We start from the raw sequence: 24,360 nt of genomic DNA, 5'->3' as shown, positions 1-24,360 counted from the left end.
GTTCTAATAGGCCAGGGACCTGCAGACAAGAAAAGGCCTCCTTGAGGCTAAAGGAGTATGTGGATGCTTCTCTCCTGCCTTCAGTTTGCCCTCTGACCCACACACTTGGTCCCTTGACACACACCTCCCCAGGGTCTTGGAGACATCCAGAGAAGTCCAGGAGGCCATTGGTTACCACCAGGGCTCTTAAAGTCAGCTGCCTTTGTCGGGGGGGGGGGGGCGGGGGGGTTGAGATGAGGGGAGGGGCTTGAGGGAGGATGGTCACTGAAGCCCCACTCAGGGGAGGTTGAGCTCCCCCAGGGACAAGTGTACAGAATAGATAGAAGTAGGCTCAATTCAAAACTCTGGAGACATTTAACAGGTGGGAGGAGACGTGCTCAAAGTAAGCTGAGGACTCGCCCAGACCTGTAAGGAGAACCCAGGGGCCTGCGCTGCCGGGAGTGATTCAGTAAGGAGTGATGCGCAGTGTCTAAAGCTGAGATAGTGGAGAGGAGGACAGAGGAACTGGCTGTTACACGTGGCAGCTTTCACTTGGGAGCCAGGCAGGCCTGGGCTACAGCCCGGCAACAGCCACTTCAATTCCCTCACTTGTAAAACGGTCTAGACGGATTAGAGAGCCTGAGGCGGAAAACCTCCAAATCCAGGGTGGAGCCGCAAGGCTCAGAGCCTAGGAGCGCAGGCCACCCCTGCCCACCGCGCCCAGTCCAGTCCTCCTCTGCGTAGAAAGAATACCCAGTGAGGGAAGGCGATCAGCTCAGGGCCTCCCCATGGCCTGGAGCCGGGAAAGGCGGAAAATGAACTAGTCTTTCTTTGGAGTTCTCAGACACAGCCTACATTCATGGCCTCTAGCAGCTATTTGCCAGCCCCACCTCCATCATCCATCATCTCCACTCCTGGGCGAGGGCTGGCCGGCGGGCGACAGCGTAGCGGATCATGATAAACGACAACGGCCGCTCCGGGTCCTCCACCGTCACAGATGCCGCTGGCCTGGGGGACGGGGGCAGACGGCTCCTGGGGTCGGGGTGGAAGCGGCGCCCCTTGCCGGCCCGAGCCGGGTAGCCTCGGGAAGGGCCCAGGACGCGCTGAGGCTGCCGGGACCCGGCGGGGAAGGCGGGGTCTCCGGAAGGGGAGACAGCGCCCGCCCAGGGCAAATCCGACCTGCTGGGACCCCAGGCTCAGATCAACCAGCATCGGAGCCCGCCAGCTGGAATCCTTCCCGAAGAGGCCCAGACAGAGGATGGCGGACTCTAGACGTCTAAGCCCACGGAGCCCGCGAACCTGGCTCTCGGCTCAGAATCTTAGAGCGCAGGACCCCGAGCCGGAATCCTCTAGCCTCACAGCCCCAGCCCACAGCGTCTGCGCACTTGCACACCTCCGCGCCCGGGGGCTCATTCACTGTCCGGGCTCCCGGGCAGCGGTTCCAGGGGTAGTTTCCCTGGACCTGGGCTTCGGGCTCCAGCCGGTGGAGCCAGGCTCCCGCGGACCTTGGGGTACCAGTCGTGCCCGTCGGAAGGGCAACGACTGGGGAGCCGGCGGGACCTGGGAGGGACCCTGCACGGGCCACGCCCGCCCGCCGAGGCGAGGAGCTGGCGCCACCTGAAGGAGGACTTGGGGACTGCTCTCGGAGTTGGGCCGAGGCCTCGCTGGAACCTCTGGTGGCTGGTCCGGGAAAGGCCAGAATTTATTCTCTCATACGGTGGTTCCCGCCCTTAACACTTGCTGCGTGCTCCGCCTGCCTGGGTACCAGTTGACATCTTGAGGGAGTGGAGGGAAGGTCCTTGCGGATAGTCGGTTGGGAGCAGAAGTCGGGTCAGACTGGAGAGATTCCTTCAGGAGTCTTTGTCATGGGGTGGACGGATCGCCTCAAAGAGGAGGGTGGGGAGTGCACTGCGGTTGACAGAGTTCTCAGCCAGAAACCTGAAAACCATTTTTTGCACCGGTCTCCCACCCTTCACTTCCAGTCATTCAGACCTTTTCACTCTGCCTGCTAAATAAGTAAATATTGAATCTGCCCATTCTTTGCATCTCCATGGCCACTTCCTCTTATCGCACACATATCGCAGTTTATAATTCTTTATATGAATTACATCATGGCGTTTCTTGTTGTTAGCGGCCATGGAACCACCTCCAACTCTTGGTGACCTTATGCATAACAGAACAAAACGCTGTGCCGTCCCTATGACTGGTTGCAGATAGGACCATTGTGATCCACAGGGTTTTTTCACTGGCTGGTTTTCAGATGTAGATCACCAGACCTTTCTTCCTTGTTAATTTTAGTCTAGGAGCTTGGCTGAAACCTGTTCAGCATCATAGCAACATGCTGCAAGCCTCCAGTGACACACAGGTGATAGCTATGCATGGGGTGCACTGGCCAGGAGTAGAACATGGGTCTCCTCCTACATAGAAGGGGAGAATTCTACCCCTGAATCACCACAGCATAGAAGGGTCTAAGAAATGCCACATTACTGTATCTTGATAAATGAAATCTAGTTGGAGCCCCCTCTCCTCACTGTCAGGATGGGTGGGAACTCTAGTATTAGTCATTTTAAGGGAGCTTCATCCTGTCCCTGGGACTGGTCACAATTCCAGGAGGCTTACTGTATCTTGATAAATGAAATCTAGTTGGAGCCCCCTCTCCTCACTGCCAGGATGGGTGGGAACTCTAGTATTAGTCATTTTAAGGGAGCTTCGTCCTGTCCCTGGGACTGGTCACAATTCCAGGAGGCTTAGGCCATACTGAGATGAAAATGCACAGAAGTTGTCACTATGGCTGCCCCCATCCCAAGCCAGTGATGCATTGGTGGCCCCGCTCTCTCTATACCATGCTTGGTCAGGGAGCTCCCAAAGCCTCCACAGGTCATGGTGTTACACTCAGGTTCCCCAAACACCTCTGTAGCCATCCACATCTGAGTCCATCCCTCAGAAGCACTGCAATCCAAGTCCCTGCCTTTTTTCAACATCCCCATTCCCCAAGTCAGGCCACTCTACTCCTCGTCCATCAAAGCACCTACACTTTAAACCCCTCTCCACCTCAGGCCATCCAGTTTAACATCCCCCATGGCCCAAACCTGGTTCTGGTTGCTCCAGGGCTGTGCCATTTTACATTCCCACCAGCAATGTATGAGGGTTCCAATTTCTCTACAACCTCACCCACACTTGTTATTGCCCATTCTTTTGTATTATCACTGTAATTTCTATTGCTTATTCCAAAATCTTGAATTTTTCCTTACCCAATGGGCATTTAATAAATATATGTTGAATAGATGAATGGAGAATACAGGACACAAGGTTTTGGCAGGAGAATGAGCTCAGTTTGGTACATGATGGAGTGGGAGGTGCCTGTGGGGCAGCCAAGGAGAGGTGTCCAGGAGACAACTGGATATGGGGCTCTGAGCCTGGGAGAGAAGTCTGGGCTGGAAGCAGAGATGGGGACATTATGAGATGTGGCCCAGGGGCCTTTGGGAGGCCATGAGAGAAAGAAAGAGCTTAGCCAGGGAAACTAGAAAATGAGAGGATGAGCGTTCAAGACAGAACCCTGGGGAATACCAGCCTTGAAAGGACAGGCAGAGGAAGGAGAGCCTGAATGGAGCTTGCCATGGGACGGGAACCAGAAAAGAGTGCCACCTTGAGGAAACCATTAACAGGAAGTGGTCAACAGGGTCAGAGACCACGAGAGTTCCCTAAGATAAGGATTAAAAGTGTCCACTGATTTAAAAAATACTTTTTTTAATCAACTATGCTAGAAGACTGAATTACCTATCATCTATGCTTTATATTTAAAAATTATGAAACTATTGTCATATGAAGTGGTAAATAGTATATAGCCAAAAACTATAGGGAAAGTTAATAAAAAGGTGTGCCAGCTAATTAATAAATAATGTTATTTTTCTGGACGCGGGGTGTGAAGTATCCATTGAACAAAATGGGGAAAATTTTGACACCAACTGAAGTTTTGTGATAGGTACATGGAAATTCATTATAGTATTCTCTCAACTTTCATATGTGTTTGAAATTTTCCACATTTCCAGAATAAGTAAGTTTTTCTTAAATGTCCATTGCACTAGCAATAAAGAGATCCCTGGTGATCTTGGCAACTGCAGACTCTCTGGAGTAGAGGGAGCGGAAGCCCAATTCCTGGGGATGGGGGATTAGAAAAGGGAGAAATAGGATGTGTTTGCATACCAGATGCACAATTCACCAACATTCCATTTAACAATCAATGAGCCACCTATACCCCAAGAATCCCTGAGAAAAGAGAAGTTTGTTTCAGTCACTAATTACTTTCAGTCACCTGGTGTCTCCTACACAGGGACCATTCTCAGCTAGGGCCCAGCAGCAAGTAGACAGTTCTTCCTCAAAAGGAGGAAAATTGCTTGCTAAAGGATACCCGAGTTTGCTCCTACATCCTAGAATACTGCATTGTGATCCTTCTGTCAGGATTTGCCATGGATTCAAAGATCACCCTCATCTGCTGTAGATACTTGAATCGCTTTTGGATCTGCTGGGTCATCAGGACCATGTGGCAGAGCTGCTTGCCCTTCAGCCTGGACCACCTGAAAGCCTTCTCTTGCTCGGGGCCCCACTCAAAGGTGGCACCCTTACAGATCAGTCAATAGATTAGAGCATTGTACCAAACATAATACATGTTGCCTCCAAAATACACATAAGCCCAACAAGTGCTGTGTCTCTTATTGCCAGTGAGGGGCATACCCATTGCTGTCGAGTCAATTCTAACTCATAGCAACCTTATAGGACAGAGTAAAACTGCCCTATAGTGTTTCCAAGGAGTGGCTGGTAGATTCAACCTGCTGACCTTTTGGTTAGCAGCAGAGCTCTTAACCACTGGATCACCAGGTCTTGCTTTCTACCACAGTAGCCCTTATTCCACAGGTCTAGAGGCTCATGCATGAATTTTATCTGTTGCTGAGGATGACTATTTCAATTATACACCTTGAAATTAAAAAAAAAAATTGCAGGATTAGTCCAGGGTTCCACTGGATACATTGGTCTTGAGTTAAAACTCCCAGTTATCACCTGACCCACCTCATCCCCTACACTGTGGCTTTCTGGGCCCTCAGGAATTAGCACTAGATAGACTCAATGCCCACTAATCCCTGAAAAGCCTGTGTATTTTCCTTTCCACAGTGTACAGTTCTCTGACAAATGGCCCAGTACCCTTTGAGGAGGCTAAAAGGAAGATTTGCCATGTGTATTTGTGTTGCTACTGAAGGGTCCTTCCTGAAGGCTACTGGTCTTTCACTCGAGGGACTTTGGGTCAGGCTTTTTCACAGGTGCTCAAGTCAGGCTTCTTCTGCTTAACAGGCCTGGAGGTTTTTGTTCATCTGTTGTTGTGTTTTACTGTTCATATTATATAAAGGAGGACCTTAGAGGGCTACCCATCTATTTTGGTCTATTTGGCACTTGGTCAATCAGCCTTTGCTAAAGTCACCTGTGAGTCAGACCATTCTGATTACCACTTGAGGTCTGATGTTCCTGGTGGTCAAGTGCTTCTGCTTATCCTCTGTTCCCCTGGGATCCCATCATTTCCACTGAAGTCATGGAGCCCTTTCTGTGGCAGCATCTTCCACCGATATGCCCAGCCTCCAGAAAACAAGTACTACAACATGTTTCAAAGATGTTCCCCTCATGAACGTATTTCTTGATGCCTTGGTGAAGGGAGTGTCTTCTAGGCTCTGTAAAAGTTAGGGGTGTGGAAGACATTCCCGGGTGGTACAAAAGGTTAAAGCACTTGGCTGCTAACTGAAAATTTCGCAGTTTGAGTCTACCCAGAGGTGCTCAGGAAATTGAAAAATCAGCCATTGAAAACCCTACAGAGCACAGCTCTACTCTGACACACATGGCGTTGCTGTGAGTCAGAATCAGTTTGAAGGCAACTGCTTTTGGTGTGGGGGTTTTGTTTTTGACTTTTGTTTTTTTGGAGTATAGAACTTGGCCAGGGCGTATGAGTGAGTCACATAGGGTAAATCTACCTAAACATTCCTGCCTTTGTCTTTGGATCCTTTACTCCATATTAAAGCATTTCAATTTCGATTAGCATAGGCCTCCGTTGAATCCAGGTTTTAGTCAACCAGCTAAGCAAATAATGAAAACCACTCCGAATTGCTCGAATTGGCATGTTGATTCTCAGGTGAATATTACCTATATCAATAATACATCCCATACATCCCCTTTCTAATTCTCACCTTGAGATCGCTGTCCTGGATATCACCCAAAACCTAGCAGTGTTGTGAATTCAACTGACAATGTAATTTGGCAACTGCAGCACAAAACTCTTACCTTGATAAACTACGTAACGAGCTCAGCACTCCCCTCTTCTGTTGAGTTTATCATCTCTGGCTTCTACCAACAGTGAGTAAATGAAGGAAAGACAGGAAGAAAAAACACAAAAGCTAACCACTCCTCAGTATGTGTATTTTAATGCAATGAAAATTATGCTCCTTTCTCCCTGGTTTAGCACCTACAGAAAACACTCCCACATACACTACCTAGATTTCTGCTGATATAAATTAGCAAAATCTTACAATTCTTTTGTTGTGTATGTCTCCTAGCAGATTGACTCTGCAATGAGTCCCCTGAGGCAGGCAAGGATCTAACTACCATTATGGGACTGGAGACAATGGGAGTGGGGCATGAAGAGAAGCCATTCCCCCTTGCCTGGTAGATAGAAAAACATGTCTATAGTATTTTGCAACTCTTCCCATCAAGAGGTGGAGTCTACTTCCCCAGCCCTTGCATCTGGGATGGCCTTGTGACTTGCTTTGATCAACAGAATATGATGGAAATGACATCATGCCAGTTCCAGAGTCCAGGCTTCCAGAGGCCTTGTAGCTTCTGCCTTCATCCTCTCAGATCCCTGAGGCTACCATGCCATGAAGAATCCTGGGATGGAGAGAGAGGCTCAACTCTCCCCGCTGAGCTCAGCATCCAGTGATGCAGTTACGGGAGTGAATCCAGACAAGACCAACAGAAGAACTGCCCACCCAACCTACAGAACCGTGAAAAATAATAGTTTTTATTTTAAGTCACTAAGCGTGGAGTGGCTTGTTATTCAGCAATAAACAACTAAAATACTTTGCAAGGTAACTTCCAAGGCAAGGTCAGTTCAAGGTCTTCAGGCAAAGCAGTCACAGCCTCATCAGGTAAAGGAGCAGGGACTGTGACCGCTGACAAGGAGGCTCGGGACTAGGGGTGCTCTAAGTCATCCCAATCTTCCCATATGTACTTTTTCTAATTCCCACCCTGGGATCAGTGCCCTGAATATCACCCAAAACCTAGCAATGCTATGTATTCAACTGACAATGTAATTTGGCAACCGCAGCACAAAACTATCTTGATAAACAAAGTAACATGCTCAGCACTCCCCTCTCCTTCCTGTGCCCCCGTCCCCTCTCCTGTTGAGTTCCTGATCTCTGGCTTCTACCAACAGCAGGTAAATGAAGGAAAGACAGCAAGAAAAAGTACAAAAGCCGACCACTCCTCAGTATGCGTATTTTAGTGCAAAAGCCCTAATTCTTGCTGGAATGGTCAGGTGGGTCAGCCCGTGCCTGGGCATGTGAACTCGGGCTCCCCCCACAAATGAGACACTGGAGATGGGAGTGGGGCGAGGTTCAGCAGACAGGTCCATGTTGCACTAAGAGAATAGAAGAAGGGAGAGCAAATATAGTGAAGGATCAAGTCCCTGTGTGCAGTCAGAGATGCTTGGACAAAGCATTGGGAGCACAGAGGAAGCCATGCTTCTGCCTGGGGAGCTGGAAGGTTCCCTGGGGGACTTGGAGACCTTTGACATGGACCTTAAAGGATGAGGAAGGGCTCCATGGGCAGAGATGGAGAAGGACATACCAGACAGAGAAGACAACCTGAGCAAAAGGAAAAAGGGAGAAAAAGTCCAGGAAGAAGTGGTGAGAAATTGAGTAACGCATGTGGGAGGAAGGGGAAATTGTAGGGACAGACCAGGGCAGATGGTGAACATCTGCTCTGCTCTTATTAATGTTCACTGACCTGCTTTGTGCCTCGTCCTGGGGCTCCCTGCCACCCCGAGCCTCCCTAGGAGCAGGTCTGCCTTCGGCTTCACATCCAGGCCTGCCTTCCATCTCCTAATCCCATGCTCCCCACCAGCTCCTTGCTGTGCTCTAAATTCGCCATGCAGTTTCAGCTACCACACCTCTGTCCATGCTGTTCCCCTCATCTGGAATGCCTCTTTCCCTCTTTTCTCTCCAGCTCTAGCACTCCTTCTTCCAGGGAGTCTCCCCTGATCACTTCAGCTCACTTTGCCCTGGAGGTTGTGTGGCATAATGGAAAGAATCAGGGTTTAAAGTCACAGAGAGGTGAGTTCAACTCCCAGTTCTGCTACGTGATCTTACATTACTTACCTTACTTTATTAAAAGCTAATATTTACTAGCCACATATAATTTGTCAAGTGTCATGGATTGCCTCATGTAACTTTTACCACAATCTTGTGAGAGAAGTACTGTTACCACTTCTGCTTTACTACTGAGGGCACTGAAGCTTGGAGAGGTTAAATAACTTGCCCGAGATCACAGAGCTAGGGAAGGGCAGAGCTGGGACTCCTGCCAGGCCTGTCAGACTCCAATACCTTTGCTGCTAAGCACCACAGCACCAAACCACCATTTGCCCCACCCGGGGACTCTAGTAGGCAGTCAGTAAAAGAGTAACCTCCAGTTCTCCAGTTCCCCACACCTGCACCCGCATCGAGGGCCTTCACGATCCAGCAGGGTCATCATCTCTGAGACTTTTAACAGTCACCATGATGGGAATAGAGTCCCTGGATGGTGCAAAACAGTTAACGTGCTCAGCTGCTCAAAGGTTAGACGTTCGAGTCCACCCAAAGACACCTCGGAATAAAGTCCTGGCAATTTACTTCCGAAAAATCAGTTATTGCAAACCCTATGGGGCATAGCTCTACTCTGACACACATGGGGTCACCACGAGTCTGCATTGACTCCACAGGAACTGGCTAGGGTGGGCATAACGATGGCCTCCAGGTGGCAGAAAAGCTCCATGCAGGACTGCGATGGGCCACTGGGGGCGCTAACACTGGCGGGACCCCTAGCCTCTACCCCAGCCCTAACCCACCCGCCTCCCCTGCCTACACTGCCACCTTCCACACCAGCAGCTCCACCCCTCACTGTGAGGGTGCTAGATATCCCGGATGAGAGCATGGCTTTGTACCCCCTTCCCCTCCTGTGCCGGGATGGAGGAGTGTTGCCTCCGGGCCTTCTGGGCCACCCCCACACCCAGGCCTGGCTTCTTTCACTGCCCACTCCCACCTGGTGCTGGAGCTGTAGCAGGCCAGACCCTGGGGCCGGAAGTCCTAGGTTCCAGCCCAGGCCCTGCCTGCCACTGAGCTGTGCCTGTATTAGAATGACTTCCCACCTAACGGGGCTACTGTGGAGATTAAATGTGCAAACTCTAGGCAGGTTAGACCCTTTCGTTTTTGGAATCTGGCCAACCCCCTACTGCTCTTGCATGGAGGCAAGAGCAACTGTCTAGGTTCAAATCCCAGCTCAGGCCCTCGGGCAGTGGAGCCTCAGGCAAGTCACTTAATCTCTCTCTGCTTGTTACTACCTCACCTGTAAAATGGGGGTGATAATCCCTACCTAGCCAAACTGCTGCTGTTTTTGTATGCTTCCAAGCTATTTGGAGGCTTGAAAAAATTATATATATTAAATGACCAACCTGGTATTTGGTACACGGTAAGAGTCATAGTGGAGCCCTGGTGGTGCAGTGGTTAAGAACTCCATTGCTAACCAAAAGATGGGCAGTTCGAATCCACCAGCCACTCCTTGGAAACCCTATGGGGCAGCAGGGTTGCTGAGTCGGAATTGACTCAACAGCAACAGATTTGATTTTGGAGTCATAGTGGCACAACAGTTAAGTGCTCAGCTAACAGAAAGATCAATCAGTGGCTTAAACTCACTCAGCAGCTCTACGGGAGAAAAGACCTGGTGCTCTGCTTCTGTGAAGACTACAGCCTAGGAACACTATGGGGCAGCTCTACTCTGTCATATAGGGTTGCTGTGAATTGCAATCAACTTCCCAGCACACAACAGGAGCAAAACAGTGTACCGGCTGGTATTATTCAAATCATTATTTTGATCCAGAAATGCTTAATCACCCTTCAAGGCAGCCCAGATGCCACCTCCTTTGTGGAGCCTTCCTTGATCTCCCCAGGCAGTCATAGCTTCCTCCTCTGGGCTCCCACAGCCCTCAGCACCCCTCTAGCACAGCCCTTTCATTAATTCACTCAGGAAACATATTCTGAGTGCCTCATTTGTATAAAATACTGAATCTTGGTACAGAATGCACAGTGATGAACAGGCAGGCATGGTGTAAATTCTCCTGAAGCTTCCATCCTAGTAGGGGAGACACTGAACACACCAATAGGCAGATAATGCCATAGTGCTAAGGAGCCAATAAAATGGGAAAACATGGTAGAGAAACTGGGTAGGAGGCGGGCTGCTTTATGTTAGACAATCAGGAACGGCTTCTCTGAGCAGCTGAGTCCTAGACGACAAAGAGCTGTACTGCAAAGACCTGACAGAACCATTAGTGCAAAAGGCCTGAGGCAGAAGAATAGGTTGGCAGGTCTGTGAATGGAAAGATCAGGTGACCTAAAGCACAGCGAGTACTGCGCACACCTGTCACTGTCCCTACGTCTGCACCTTGAGAGCAGAGTATCGTTTCCTGTGTCTGCAGTACAGGCAGACCTGGGACTCTGAACAGTTTTGCTGATACCCCATTGTGGTAATAATGGGGATGAATCAGCTGGCCCTTCTGCAGCCCCATTCACATCTTAAGACAACTGCAGCTGGGGTGCTTGACCAGGTAGGGGCTCCCTCCTTACACCAACAACCCCCAGGGCAGTTTGTTGGCAGAGGGGATCCAGACAGAGGAAGTGGCCTGCCCAAGGTCACATAGTCAGCAAGTAGCAGAGATGGGGCTTAAATCCAGTTTCCTCTGCCATCAGCCTCCTGTCCTGTGCCCTTGAGGTATGATGTCAGGAGCCCTGGGCCATGAGAGATAACTGTTTCAGGAGGGACCGTGTTGGGTCTCTTCTCCCTTCCTACTACAAACCCAACATGCTGTGTCATCTGAGAGCAAGGACTCCCCACAAGCTCTTTCCTTCAAAAGCCCTGTCAAAAGATAAATGTGAGCCTGAGTTTGCACCCTCTGTCCCTGGGTATGGAATGAGGTTAGCTGGAAACGAAAGGCTGGGGGCTGAAGACTGAGGCCACGCACAGCAGGACTGGGACGCCCTGGGCTCCAGGACCAGTGCTGTCTTCCAGGTTCTGCAGCCACAACCCCTCCAACGCTGCCAGGCCAACCTTCCCCAAAACAATTTGCCGAGTCAGTGTGTAGTGGACCTGCCGCACAGTATTATCCATGCAGAGTGTATTGCCAACATTTCAGGTCCATGGGGGTTGTTAGTAGAAACCTGGCTTAACAGAGTGAGACCTTCTCCCCTGAGAAGAATGACCTGAGAATCTCAATCATCCAATCTTCTTCCATCCTCCAACAAAACTTCATTGGAAAGTTTTATTGAAAAACAAAATTATACAAATAAGTTCTTGGTTTGACAGCAAGTTTCTCCTTCCCTCCCCATCTTTGAAAAACTAAAAAAAAAAAAAAAAAAAAAAAAGTTCATTCCCAGGATGCCTAATATAATGATTCTTGACCAGAGTTTGCCAGGACCCCCTCCTGTGAGCTATTTTCCAATCCCCCTTATGGGGGCCAGGGCCCTTGTGGGGGTGCCTGGTCCCAGGGGCTGCAGCACCTAATTTGTAGTTGAGGGAAGTTGGGAGAAGGCTGGCATAGAGCTGGGCTGAGCCACATCCCCAGCTGGATTCTGGTTCAGATGAAAAAACACTTGGCTGTAAGTATGTATGCTTGACTGAGGCAGACTTGATCCTAGGGCTCTGAGGCCAGGGCACGGTGACTACTGCCAAATCCCACAGGATATGGAGTCTCTGGGCCCAGCTTCATGGTATCTGGGGCCCATGTCCGAGTGGAGTGGATTCTGGCTGGGAAGGTCTGCTCAGACACTCAGCAACCCTGGTCTGTTGCCCCACCCCACCCCACCCCGTGGAACGTTCAAGGCTGGTACCTCAGATCCCCACCCCCCCCCACCCCCACCATAGCACCCATGTGTCTCAGGAGCCTTCGGCTACCTCCTGACATCCTGTGCCCACCCTGGGGCCCTACAACTCATCACGCATCTTGTCACCCTTGGGCCGGACCAGGCGCCCAATGAACAGCAGGGAGCCACTCTGGGTGTCTCGCACCAGGAAGATGAAGGGGTGGTCAGCGTAGAACAGCTTGGGGCTGCGTAGCTCCTCACGCCCGTAGATGTCCTGGTCAAAAGGGTTGCCCTCTGTGTCCCACTCAAAGGCAGCGGCATGGTACACGCTGGCCAGGTACAGGTCCTTCTTGCCCGACATACGCGACAGGTCTGCCTTGTTCTTGTCGATGGCCTCAGTCAGGCCCAGGCCAGCCAGGTGTTTCTGTGGGATCAGGTGGGCGCCAGGTGAGGCCATGACAGCCAAGGTTCATAGACCCTCACCCTCCATCCATGCGGCCTACCATCTCCTACCCTGCCCACTCCTCAAAGAGTAAAGAACCTTATATGTACCAAACACAGCACTGGGCCCTTCAGACTACTGCTTTCTTAATTCTCATGACAATGTTGCAAGAGATTCTAATCCCCACTACACAGAGAAAAAAACTGAGACTCAGGAGAGAAGTCAGAACTCACCCTTGGCACTCTGAGCAATCTCTACCAGGGCTTCACAACATGCGGTTCATGGACCAGCAGCATCAGCACCACCTGGGAACTTATTCTAAACTCACATCCCCTGACCCCAGTCCAAAGCCACTGACCCAGGAACCTTGCTGTAATCAACTCTCCAGCTGAATCTTCGCACACTCAAGTTTGAGAAAGACAGATCTAAAGGATAGCTATGTCCACATCATTCTGGGACTTAGGTATGACTTTGGACAAGTTACTTAACCTTTCTGAGCCTTGGTTTCCTCATCTGTAAACATAGGGTTTATAGTTCTATCTAAAAAGTTGTTTTGAGGATTAAGAGTTTAATACATATAAACCACTTAGAAGGATGCCTGGCACCCAGCAAGTGCTCAGTTACATTCAGCTACCTGTGTGATCATCACCTTCCCGAGGGCAAGGCCCACACCTCCTCCCCCAGCCTCTCCCACAGCATAACTGAGTACTGCCTGGACACCCAGGGGTCTCAGGGAAGCCCTGCTGAGCTGATGAATGGGTGCCCCAAGCCCCGCCTCCCTTAAGCCCTATAGGCCCAAGTTGAGCCACCCCTCACCTGCAGGTCGTGGGTCACCTCCACCACACCCTTGGGCAGCGAGATGGCCACAGCCTTCTTCTGCATCTTCCCCATCCACATCTTCAGCTGCTCCTTGGTCAGCAGCTTTTCAAGGCGCTCGAGGGGCTCCACGTGGTGGGGCATGAGGATGATGAGGCTGGAGAGCTTGTGGGCCAGGGGCATCTCCACAATTTGCAGCTTCTCCTTCTCATCATCATAGTAGTTGTAGAGGCCTGGGAGAAGGGCAGAGAAGGCATTGGGCATGCTGTAGCATGTGGGTAAGCCAGGCCCCAAGCACCCTCAGACACCTCCTCTCATCCCCCTGCCTGGCAAGGCACCTACCTGTGCGATGCATCATCGTGACACCCACAGTATAGGAACGGGTCACCATGAAGCCACGGTTGTCCACCATCTTGTGATGGAATCTCTCGTCCCAGTGTGCTGTAGTGAGATGCAGAACACGAGATTTGCTATGAGACACGCCCCCCGCCCCAAGACACAATCATAGCCCACACCATCCCAACTGCACACCCTGGATTTATCCCTGCCACCAGGCCTCTGCTCCATTCCTCAGGGCCCAACTGTGGCCCAGCTCCTCCCTGAGCACCCAGCCAAGGAGTACTCTGATTTAGGGAGGGGTTCTTGGCCCCAGGACATGCTGCCTGAGGCTGTGGGTCTCTACAGTCAGGGCCTGGCTGCTCCCACATGACTGGGAAGTCCTTCAGAAGGAGGACCCTCAGCTCAGCCACCTCAGTGTCCACCTCCATACCCTGCCCTAGCACTGGCGCTGAACTGGGCTTTCCACCCCACCTGCTACCTGTGGGGTCTGTGCCCTGGGCAGGAAGCACCCTAAGACCAGCTTTAATTCTTGTTTGCAAACTGTCTCTGTGGCTAAAAAAATAACCAAAACACCATGTAAGTGACAATGGCCTGAGGCCTGCCTTGCCTTTACAACAGACCTGTGTTCAAATCCAGACTCCGCCACCAACTGACAGACCTTTCCACCTCTCCTACCTTGGTCTCCTCATTTGTCAGTCAGAGGTTGCTGCCTCATCCTCACAGCAATTGTGAGGTTAACAGTCAATATACATAGGTACTCAAAAATATTCACTAACCCCAAATTGAATATCCAATTCAATACTGACCCCTGGGCCTGAGTCCTGGCTCTGCTACCTCCTAGCTGAGCCTGCTTCTTCTCCTGTGAAATGAACACAGCACTGCCTGCCCCCAGGTTTGCTTTGAGGATTAGGGGTGATCACAGGTATGGGGCCTCTCTCCAGCTCACTAAAAAACCTGTCACTGTCGAGTAGATTCCGACTCAGGGCGACCCTATAGGACAGAGTAGAACTGCCCCATATGGTTTCCAAGCGGTGACTGGTGGATTCGAACTGCTGATCTTCTGGTTAGCAGCCGTAGCTCTTAACCACTATGCCACCAGGGACTCAATACTGAGGCAGAATTGATTGTTGAATTTTACTGATGCCAAAACACCTACTCTTTGAATTTTAACATTTCTAAAGTTAGATCTTTTTTTACAAGCGATAGCATTTGATTTGATACAATATGTAGGATCATGTCCTCTGGAGTACCTCTGCAGAGTTTGAATCCCTGCCCTCTCAAAACCTTGGTTCCAGTACAGAAAAAGGGTTTAATAACAGTGCCTGCCTTGAGAGGTTCTGAGGGTTAAATGAGAAGAGGTAAAATGCTTAACACAGGGAATACTGTTATAACTCTTGTTACTGGTTGTGGGGAGGGCAAGACCCCACCCTCAGCCCTCTCTCACTGTCCCTGGTTCTGGGCCCAGGCCCCCTCTCCCAACCTTGTCCTGGACTCACGCTTAAAGAACATGGCGTTGACCAGCAGGGCGCCGTCTGTGCGCTCCACGTCTTTGGTGACCTCAGGCAGCTTGCCGTCGGTGGTCTGCGCGGCCCACTCATTGATGGACTGTAGGGCGCTGCGCTTGTCGCGGAAGTTGATCTTGGAGTGCTCACAGTTGTAGTGCTGTTTGCTGCTGCGCACAAAGTCATCGGCAAAGCTCACCGAGCTGGGCCCATACAGCCGGCTGCCCAGCTTCCAGGTCACATTGCGCGCAGTGTTGTTGCTGAACGAACGCAGCAGCTCACCCAGGCCCGCGTGTACCTCCTCGTCACGCAGCTGCTCTGCACTCAGCACTGCCTTGGCCTGTGATGCCGTGGTCGCCTTGCCACCCAACGACACAAGCCCCAGCGATGAGGCCACCACCACGGGCGACAGCAGGATATTCTCCACTGCCTGGTCCTTGGCCATAGCCTGGTACAGACTGAAGGCCAGGCCAGCACTGCGCTCAGCCAGTGTGGCTGCCTTAGGGCTCAGCTTCTCTGGGGTGCCAGGAGCTGCGGCTGCTGCAGCCGGCTTCTTCACCTCAGCAGCCAGGGCCATGGCCAGGAAACAGAAGGTGCTGATGAGCAGAAGGGCCCGCATGTCTGGGAGGTGGGCTGTGTATACCTCAGTGGACCTGTATGGGCTACAGAAAGAGGGTGGCCCTGAAGCCCTAGGCTGTCCTCCCTGTCACCAAGTCCCCAGGTGGTAGCAGCAAGAAAGCGAGTTCTGGGGAGCCCAGACCTGACTGGGGGCTAACCAGGATAGGGGTCTGTATGCCCACCGTGTCAAAGGCCTTCCCTGATGTCTCTATCCAAAGCAGGGTTCCCACCAAGTCACCACCTGACCACCCTATTGATTCCTTGCATTGGAGTTACCACACATACTTATTTTTGTTTATTATGTATTTATTTCTGTGACCTAGACTGTGACCTCCAGAAAGACAGGAAACAAAACTAGTTTGGCTCCCCACTATATCCCCAGTGCCTAGTGCACAGCAGATCTCAGCTGTTTCTGAATGAATATAAAACAGGGTCCCTTGGCCAGGCCTGGGGTCCTCATCAGTGTGTATACAGGACCCCGATCTCACACAACCACGGTGTCCTTTTCCAGCAGGAAAAAGCGATCGCCAGGCTGAGGATCTCCAAGAAGCCCAGGTGCCTGGGCAAGGACTGTCACATAGGGCAGAGCTATAGGCCTCCCCCTCCCCCTCCCCCATGCCTTTCATTCTGCCCTGGGATGTTAATTAATCACTGGCTGGTTCACTCATTAAATGGGGGCTGCCCAGGCAGAAGGGGACAGAAGCTGGCTGAATGGACATCGGAATACAGTGCGGAGAGAAGTATGCTGACTCATAGGGGGGAGAGCAGCTAAAAGGTGTACATAAACCCAGTGCCATCGAGTCAATTCCAACTCATAGCAACCCTATAGGACAGAGTAGAACTGCCCCCATAGAGTTTCCAAGGAGCGCCTGGCGGATTTGAACTGCCGACCCTTTGGTTAGCAGCCGTAGCATTTAACCACTATGCCACCAGGGTGCAAGGTGTATATAAGTTTTTGTACAAGAGACTGACTTGTTTTGTAAACTTTCACTCAAAGCACAATAAAAATAAGTTAAAAAAGAATAAAAGAGGGCTGCCCAAATGCTCCATTCTACCGCCCCAAGGGAGATCATGAGTGCTTGTCTATGTATGTGTCTGTCTGTTGGGGGGAGGGGTAATTCACCCCTCTCTTGAGCCTCAGTCTCCCTTCTAAGCTGCAAAGGCCTGGACCTCCATGCCCAAGGCCTCTATCTTGGCAAGAACTTGACCTGCCCATCTACCCACAGCCCCTGGAACGAATGGGAAATTCCCAGAGGAAAAGGTCGTGGGGCCAACTCCTTCAGAAACTTACAGAGGGGGGTGGCTTCCTGAGAGAGCAGCAAGGACAGGATGCTGGAGGAGAGGTGAGTCACAGTTCAATCAACACCCCCCGCCACCACCACTACCACCACCAAAGGCTGGCCAGGTGTGTGTCCAGCCTTTCAGGAAGCTGTGGCCATATTGATTTCATTCTCCCTTGCCATGTGACAGCCACTGCCACATAGGCCATCTGCTCTGTGGCTTTGGGGTAACCTCAGGCCCCTCCCCAAGCCAAAGCAGTATCAATGCCCCCTAGGACGAGCCCCACTTCACTTCTGTCTTCGGGGACGAATCAGGACAGTCTCTTTACAAAGAACAGTCCCATGCTTCCCTCTTTCAGATAATTTCCCCTCTACTTCACATAGCAGAATGGAAGAGGAGATGACTGTGAAAAGGAACCTCACTGGAGGCTAAGGGGAGGCTGGGATCCGATCCTGGGGTCCTCTTCGAGAAAGACCGAAAATTCAGAATCCTGGTGGAAGACCCTCAAGACTGTGGCCTGCCTGTGGGATCATGGGGTTTCAGGAAGACTCTTTGGCTGCAGCCATCCCCGCCTCCCTGGACTGCCACCCTCCTAGAGGGTCTTGAAGTACAGTTTAAAGGAGAAGCAAACGGTACCCGAGGGAGGTAGGGGAAGGAGAAAGGGCCACTGAGATCCACAAATGCCTGGTACAAGAAAGATCTCAGTCCTACCCTAAAGTACAGAGTGGTTGGGGGTGGGCAGAGCCCTTAGGGCCTAGATTAAGCTCCAGGCCACCTCCCTCCCAGCCCTGGTTCCTTCCCCACCAAGCCTGGAGCAGCAAAGGCAGAGTTAACTATAATATATGGTTTAAATGGGGGTGCTTCCAGAGTAAAATGAGACACTACTAATTATTACGCCCATACAACAGACATGGTCAACCCACTCTAAGGCCACCTCTAGTCCAGAGAGCTGATGCTGGATCTCAGGTCTCTGCAGAGGCCACCAGCATCCCCTTGGGAGGCAATCAAGGGACCTGGCTCCCAGCCCTGCCACGCGGCAGACACCATCTTGATAGCCCCAATCCCCAGCCAACCAGAACCTCAAAGGGCTGGGAGGAGCTTTTCAAGAAAGCTCCAAATCACTAGTTTGGGATTCCTCAGGCTGCCACACAACTTCGCTCCTGCTCCCGGTGACGTGGCAGGCAGGAAGCTGAATTCTCACTGCCAGCCAGCAGAGCGGGGCTTCCACCCGGGAAGCAGGAGGCCTCAGTTCAGGTCCCAAGGATTTGCTGTGACACTCCAGGAGCCTCCTCAGGCCTTAGTTTCGCATGTGCACATCAATCTATGAAGGAATATAAGCAGCTGGGGACAAGGGCTGCCATGCTACAGCTAGCAGCAGGAATAGAGAAAGGCGAGTTACTGCAAGCAAACCAGCCCATGGCCCAGCCTATCTTGCCACAGAGAAATCCCAGCCCTCAGGCCAAGGTTAGGCAATTTACAGTGCCACCAAAAAAATACAAGATCAAATTGCCAGTTGGGGCTGGATTTGGGCTTGGGTAAATCAGAGGTATGGAGAGGAGATGCCAGGGGGCCACCAAAGGGTCTCAAACCCTGCAAAGTGATTTGAAGGAGTCTAAAGTACCTTGAAACTGTCTCAGAGGGAGGTCACTGCCTGCCTTTTTCATTCTGAAAGAAAACAGAAGTGTGAGGAGGACGGGCAAAAGGGGAGGTGGTAAGGACAGAAAGGGCACCCCATCTACACTCAGCCCCTAGCAGGGAGGCCACAACCAGCCCCAGATCTACAGGGGCCTTGGAGGCCAATCCCTCCCTGTACAGTGGGGGAAACTGAGGCCAGAGAGGAGCAGGGAGCTACCAAGGTCCCACAGGGATCAGTGGGGGCCAGGCCTCCAAGCACAGGGCTCCCTCCTCTCAGAAGCCCCCACACAGCTCCTCCTGAGGGAAGTATGTGGTGTCCCGTTACACAGCCAGTGCAAAAAAAAAAAGTCTCTGCTGGGAATCCCCATGACCAGAGACAAAAGGAGGGGACAGGAGGCCTTGGAAAGGGGGATGGGCAGGTGAACTATCTGAGGGCCAAGAGGGTGTGGCTCCAGCCAGAGAGTTCCAAGGATCCAAAGCCCCTCAATTTTCCTTCTGCCTCCATCCGGGCCCTGGCCCAGCGGGGTTAGCCGGAAGCCTGGGAAGAGGAGGAGTCGGAACTTTGGGCTGAGCTGGAAGTGTTTTTATTCTTCTTCCTCCTCTCAAACCTCCTCAGGAATGCCCCTGAGCTGGGGGCAGGGAACGTGGCCTCTGGAAGTGCCCTTAACCCTGCAGTTACTCCAGAAACCAGGTGGCAGTGGGCTAGAGCATAGAAAAAGGGTGACGGGTGACCAGAAGCCTTCTGCTCAGCTCCCCCTCCCCACCCAGCAAGGATGCACACCCAGGCAACTCCTTACCCACTCTTTTCCTTTTCGGGTGGGAGAAGGGGGAGATTGATGCTAGCCAAGTCCCTCCTCTAACTACCATCATCTACACACCACACCACAGGCCACTAGAAATGCAGCCACCATTGGCGACTTTTCCCAAACCATGAGGACCCCAAGAGCCAAGAACCTCACTCCAGGAAAAGCCAAGGTGACTCTTTTCCTACCATCCAGCCTCTACCTTCAGTAGGAAGTTTAGATGCCCCCCAATAAGCTCATGAGGCACCTTGGACTGCAAAGCTACTCTGTTTCCCTATTGTGGCTACAAAAGGCCCCAGACCCCATCTCCTCCTCCTCCATTCCTGCAGAGGGTCCAGTCTCAGCACCCTGGCCCCTAGCCCCACTGTCTCCTCTTTGCCACTCCCTCGCCCCAAATTTCTAAGGGCTTCTCCACTTTTTCCAGATCTTCCGAAAGCCCTGGTCCCCCATCCCTAGACCTCAGCCTTGCTGCCCGCATCACCATCTAGCCCGGATTCTCGATTCCAAGCCCTCCCGCTCCCTGCATACCCCCCCCCCCCAATTTGAGGGCCCTGGGCTGGCCCCAACGCCTCCCGCCCCTTCTCACCCCCTCCCCCCCGAACACCCTCGAAGCTCCGGCGCCCTCCCTAGGCCGCTCCCGCCGCACCCAGGCCGGCCCCCGCCCCTCACCTGGGCCGAGTTCGGCTGGCGCGGGGACAGGAGCCTGCTCTCCGGCCGCACACGAAACCTACTCTCCACCCGTTCGCCCGCTCTCTGGATCTATATATGGCGCCCCCCTCCCGCCCGTCCCGAGAAACTTCTGGAAAGTTGGAAAAGCTTCCGGAGGGCGCCCCGGCTCCACCAAAAAAGCCAAAAGACCTCCCCCAAGCCGCCGGGCCCCCGCCCCCTCGCTCTCCGGGCACTCTCCCGGCCCCTGGGTCCTACTGCCCTCCTCATCGGATGGCCGGCGGGGTCGCGGGGAGCCAGACGCCGGGCCTGGCACTCCGACCCGGACGTCCTCTGGAGCGCGCGGGCGTCCTTGGGCTCATCGGACACTCGGGACCCTTGCGGGGGACTCGGACTACTGAGCTGGAGAGGACACTGGGCTCCAGAGTCCAGCTCCCCGGCACTGCAGCCCCCGCTACCCCCGGGCTCTCTGACAGGCCGGCCTACCAAGGCGCCCATTCACTTTGGCACCCTTCACCTGCGGTGGCTTTGCCACGGAGCGAATCCGTTCCCCCGTTTTCGAGCTGAAACTTAACTGGGTTCTCCTTTCCCACTCCCACCGCATCTCTGCTCAGCCAGGGTCCCTCTCCTTTGCTTCAGGAGAGATGGGCAGACTTTGGGAGACACCCTAAACTCCTTGGCTGAGCTGAGATCAACCTCAATGCCCCGCAAGCCTGGGCATGGGGGGGGGGTTGGGTGAGCCCTACTCCCCGCCCCCGGAAAGACCAAGCCTTGGAGCCACAGAGGCAGAGACACCCAGGGAAGGTTGAGTGGTGCTGCTGGGCCTAGAGGAGTGCACCAGAAGGAAGGCCCGAGCTCTCCACTAACAGTGCTTTGTGACTCTAAGCATGTTACTTTCCTTTTCTGACCCTCAGCTCCCGTGGCTGTGAGATGTGGTGCCAAGTTGGTCCTTGTTTCCTTTCTCTCTTTCCTTCTCCTCGGTTATCCCGGTGCCCTCCCTGACTGGGTCCCCTCCCACGGGATCTAGGTCTGGCTATCAGCTCCTCCCACCCTGCCCTCCCACAACTGATAGGCTCTTGAGCTCTGAGTTAAGCTGGAGTATTCATTACTGTTCCCAGTGCTGAGGATACTGCTGAGAACTGGACAAAGTCCCTGCCCTCAAGAATGTACATTCTAAGGAGGGTACGTGTATGTCAGTAGATAACTCCGTCGGACAGAACATAATTTAGAACCATCACCACCTCGTCCCCTGTGCAATCTTCTTTAATAGTGACACAGACAAATGGGCACAGTTGGGAGAGGAAGGGATATGGTGGAGAGACACATCATTCACTCGTTCATTTATTTAATCAACAAGTTGTGTTGAGCACCTTCTGTCTTCCAGGTGCATCACTGAATCCTGAGGTATAAATGAATCCCAGCACTGGGCAAATGAATCACCTGAGTCTCTGGTCTTGAGGCAGGGTGGGGGTTCCTTGGTGATGCAGGCCAACTTCTCAGTCTGTCTGGGTTAGGCCACTGCTAATCAAAAAAAAAAAAAAAAATCCTGTTGCCAACTGACTCGTAGTGAGCCTATAGGATAGAGTAGAACCACCCCATAGGGTTTCCAAGGCTGTAAATGTTTATGGAAGCAGACTGCCACATCTTTCTTCCTGAATGGTGGGTTCAAATCATGGACCTTTCAGTTAGTAGCTGAGTACTTAACCACTGTGCCACAGGGCTACTCCTTGCTGCCCAGACTTCTGATTACAAGGGCTGTGGGAAATCTTAGGTCCCAAAAGCTTCAGACTCTTTGAATCAAAGGACTAGGATACTAAAGTTATCATCATAGAATATTTCTTATACTTGAAGCCCTATGGAATCTTTGAATCTAGCTAAGAATCTTAGAGTGTTAAATTCTCAGAGTCAAGGCAACTTTCAATGAAAATATTAAAGATTGGTCACTTTCTGCAGGCCCAGGCAGAAATCTTCTCTGCATTATCCCCAAAAGGTAAGCATCAGGCGCCTCCAGGCACAGGGTGCTCACTTCCTTCAGAAGCAACCCTGTATTCTTTTTTTCTGATCATTAACAAAATCTTCCAACCTTAGAGAGGTGTCCGCCTCTCTGGGGTGGCTGTCCTGGTTCTCATGTCTCAGCTGTGCATTGCTCCTAAGGATGAGAAACCAGTTGCCGTCCACTCCGACTCACAGCTACCCCATGTGTGTCAGAGCAGAACTGCACTCTATAGAGTTTTCAATGGCTGATTTTTCAGAAGTAGATTACCAGGTCTTTCTTCCAAGGCACCTCTGGGTGGACACAAACTGCTGACCTTTCTGTTAGCAGCTGAGAGCATTCACTTTTTGCACCACCCAGGGACTCTACTTCTAAGGATAAGTCCTTCCTATCCAAGGAAACCCTGACGGCATAGTGGTTAAGTGCTACGGCTGCTAACCAAAAGTCAGCAGCTCAAATCCACCAGATGTTTCTGGGAAACTCTATGGGGCAGTTCTACTCTGTCTTATAGGGTCACTATGAGTTGGAATTGACTCAATGGCAACAGGTTTGGGTTTTTTTGGTTACAAACCAAAGAAAACAGCCTGGATTCCTGGCCAGAGAGGCCCCCGTCTGCCTTGACCCTAGGAGTTCAGCCCCAGGTTGTAATTTGTTCAATGAGCTAAAGGATAGGGCAGGAACAGAAAAGGTCCACTGAAATCGGCAGAATGAAGGAAAGGTTCACGTTGCTATCCAGCGGGTCCAGATTTCCAAAATCCCACAAAGACTTCCTTTCCTCCGCACTCTTGCATCTTTTAGATCTCTTAAGCCGCACCAGCACGTGAAGGGTAAGCTGAAGGTGCTATGACTATCCCATTTTGCAGAGGGGTAAACTAAGGCTCATGCTGTTAGATAAACCCAGAACCCTAGAAGGGAAAGTAGAAAGAAGCAATGCTCTCTATTAATAGATAAGGAAACTGAGGCCCAGGGAGGGGGTGGGCTCTAAAGAACCTGTCAGTCACAGAGTAGCACAGAAGCCTCTGTGGCCTGTCATGCTGCGTTATCACTGTGTCATCACCCTGTATTGTCACTGAATGTCCCTGAAGACTCTGGAAGGGTACAGCCTTCTCCTTCTCACTCAGAGTCCCCAGCACTCACACAGGGCAGGGCACCAAACAGGCACCTGGTAAACACACCACTGAGAGCGAGAGCGTGAGGGGAAGTGCCTGAGCGTACTGAGCTACAAACCTGGCCTTCCCAAGGAAAGAGAGGTAACGGCTCCTTTAAATTTCAAGGATCAGCAAAAAAATTTCAAGAGCCTTTGCCACATTATTCTTAGCTCTGAGCCCATCCCAGGATGACTGCAGCCCTCCCCCCACACTCTGAGGCTGCACTTTCTGGAAAAGCACCCTTTAGGGTGGGGAGGAAACTGAAATGCAGAAAAATTGTATAGCATTTCATGTCTGGATTCCTTCAGTGCCTTCAGCTCCCTGCAGTAACTGTTCCTGCCACCATGCAAGAGCCCAGCTGGAATCCTCTAGGTACCAGGAGGTATGGGCATTGGGAAAGAGAAAACCATTGAGTCCACTGCACCCACATTGTTCAGAGAGGAAAACTGAGGCCCAGAGAAGAACAGGAATTTTCCCAAGGTCACACAGGAAAATCAGAGTAGAGCTGGGCCAGAGTCTATGCCCTGAACCCCAAGCCCTCTTATCCCCATACCACCCTCAAACTGACCAGTGAGGTATGCAGGCCCAGATATTGCAGAAACATCTTTCCTTGGCCCCAGGGCTAGATTCACACACTCCTCACCCATAGAATCCTAGGACAGAAACTAACATGTCATCTAAGTGCCAAGCACGTTCCCGTATTTAATCCCTACAGTAAATAAGAATCTCTCCCTTTTTAACTGAGGACCAGAGAGGCTAGGCAGCATGCTCAAAGTCACACAGAAAGTTAGAGCCAGAGCTAGAACCGAGCTAAGTTCTGTTTGACCGTACCGTGTCCATAGGAGGGGAGTGGAGAGGACTGGAGTGACACTTATGGGCCACTTTGCTGGGGCCAGGCCCTGAGCGAGGCACCCTAAATAGTATCTCACTTTTAATTATAGGACATAGTTTGGGAAGAAGTTTAATCTCTTTTTCCATTTTACATGGGAAAAAACTGG

The 24,360-nt window shown here is 51.7% G+C and overlaps 1 protein-coding gene across 3 annotated transcripts; it reads right to left on the bottom strand.

The window, feature by feature from the left end:
* Positions 1-11,564: 11,564 nt before the first annotated feature.
* SERPINH1 (serpin family H member 1) lies at positions 11,565-20,339 on the bottom strand. 3 transcript variants are annotated; one of them, XM_010599575.3, is made up of 6 exons: positions 20,225-20,339; positions 18,739-18,782; positions 15,213-15,880; positions 13,720-13,818; positions 13,378-13,610; positions 11,565-12,543 (listed from the first exon to the last, which is right to left on the bottom strand). In XM_010599575.3, the coding sequence occupies exons 3-6, from the start codon at positions 15,835-15,837 to the stop codon at positions 12,241-12,243; spliced, it is 1,260 nt and encodes a 419-aa protein (XP_010597877.1). In that variant the 5' UTR covers positions 15,838-15,880; positions 18,739-18,782; positions 20,225-20,339; the 3' UTR covers positions 11,565-12,240. The 3 variants fall into 3 exon arrangements, with proteins under 3 accessions (XP_010597877.1, XP_003420080.1, XP_023394686.1); XM_003420032.4 differs by lacking the exon at positions 18,739-18,782; XM_023538918.2 differs by lacking the exons at positions 18,739-18,782; positions 20,225-20,339 and adding an exon at positions 17,540-17,639.
* Positions 20,340-24,360: the final 4,021 nt, after the last annotated feature.

Source organism: Loxodonta africana, chromosome 7, assembly GCF_030014295.1.
Source record: "Loxodonta africana isolate mLoxAfr1 chromosome 7, mLoxAfr1.hap2, whole genome shotgun sequence".
NCBI lineage: Eukaryota > Metazoa > Chordata > Mammalia > Proboscidea > Elephantidae > Loxodonta > Loxodonta africana.
The sequence above is the reverse complement of the archived record's forward strand: the minus strand, read 5'-3'. Positions and strand labels throughout refer to the sequence as shown.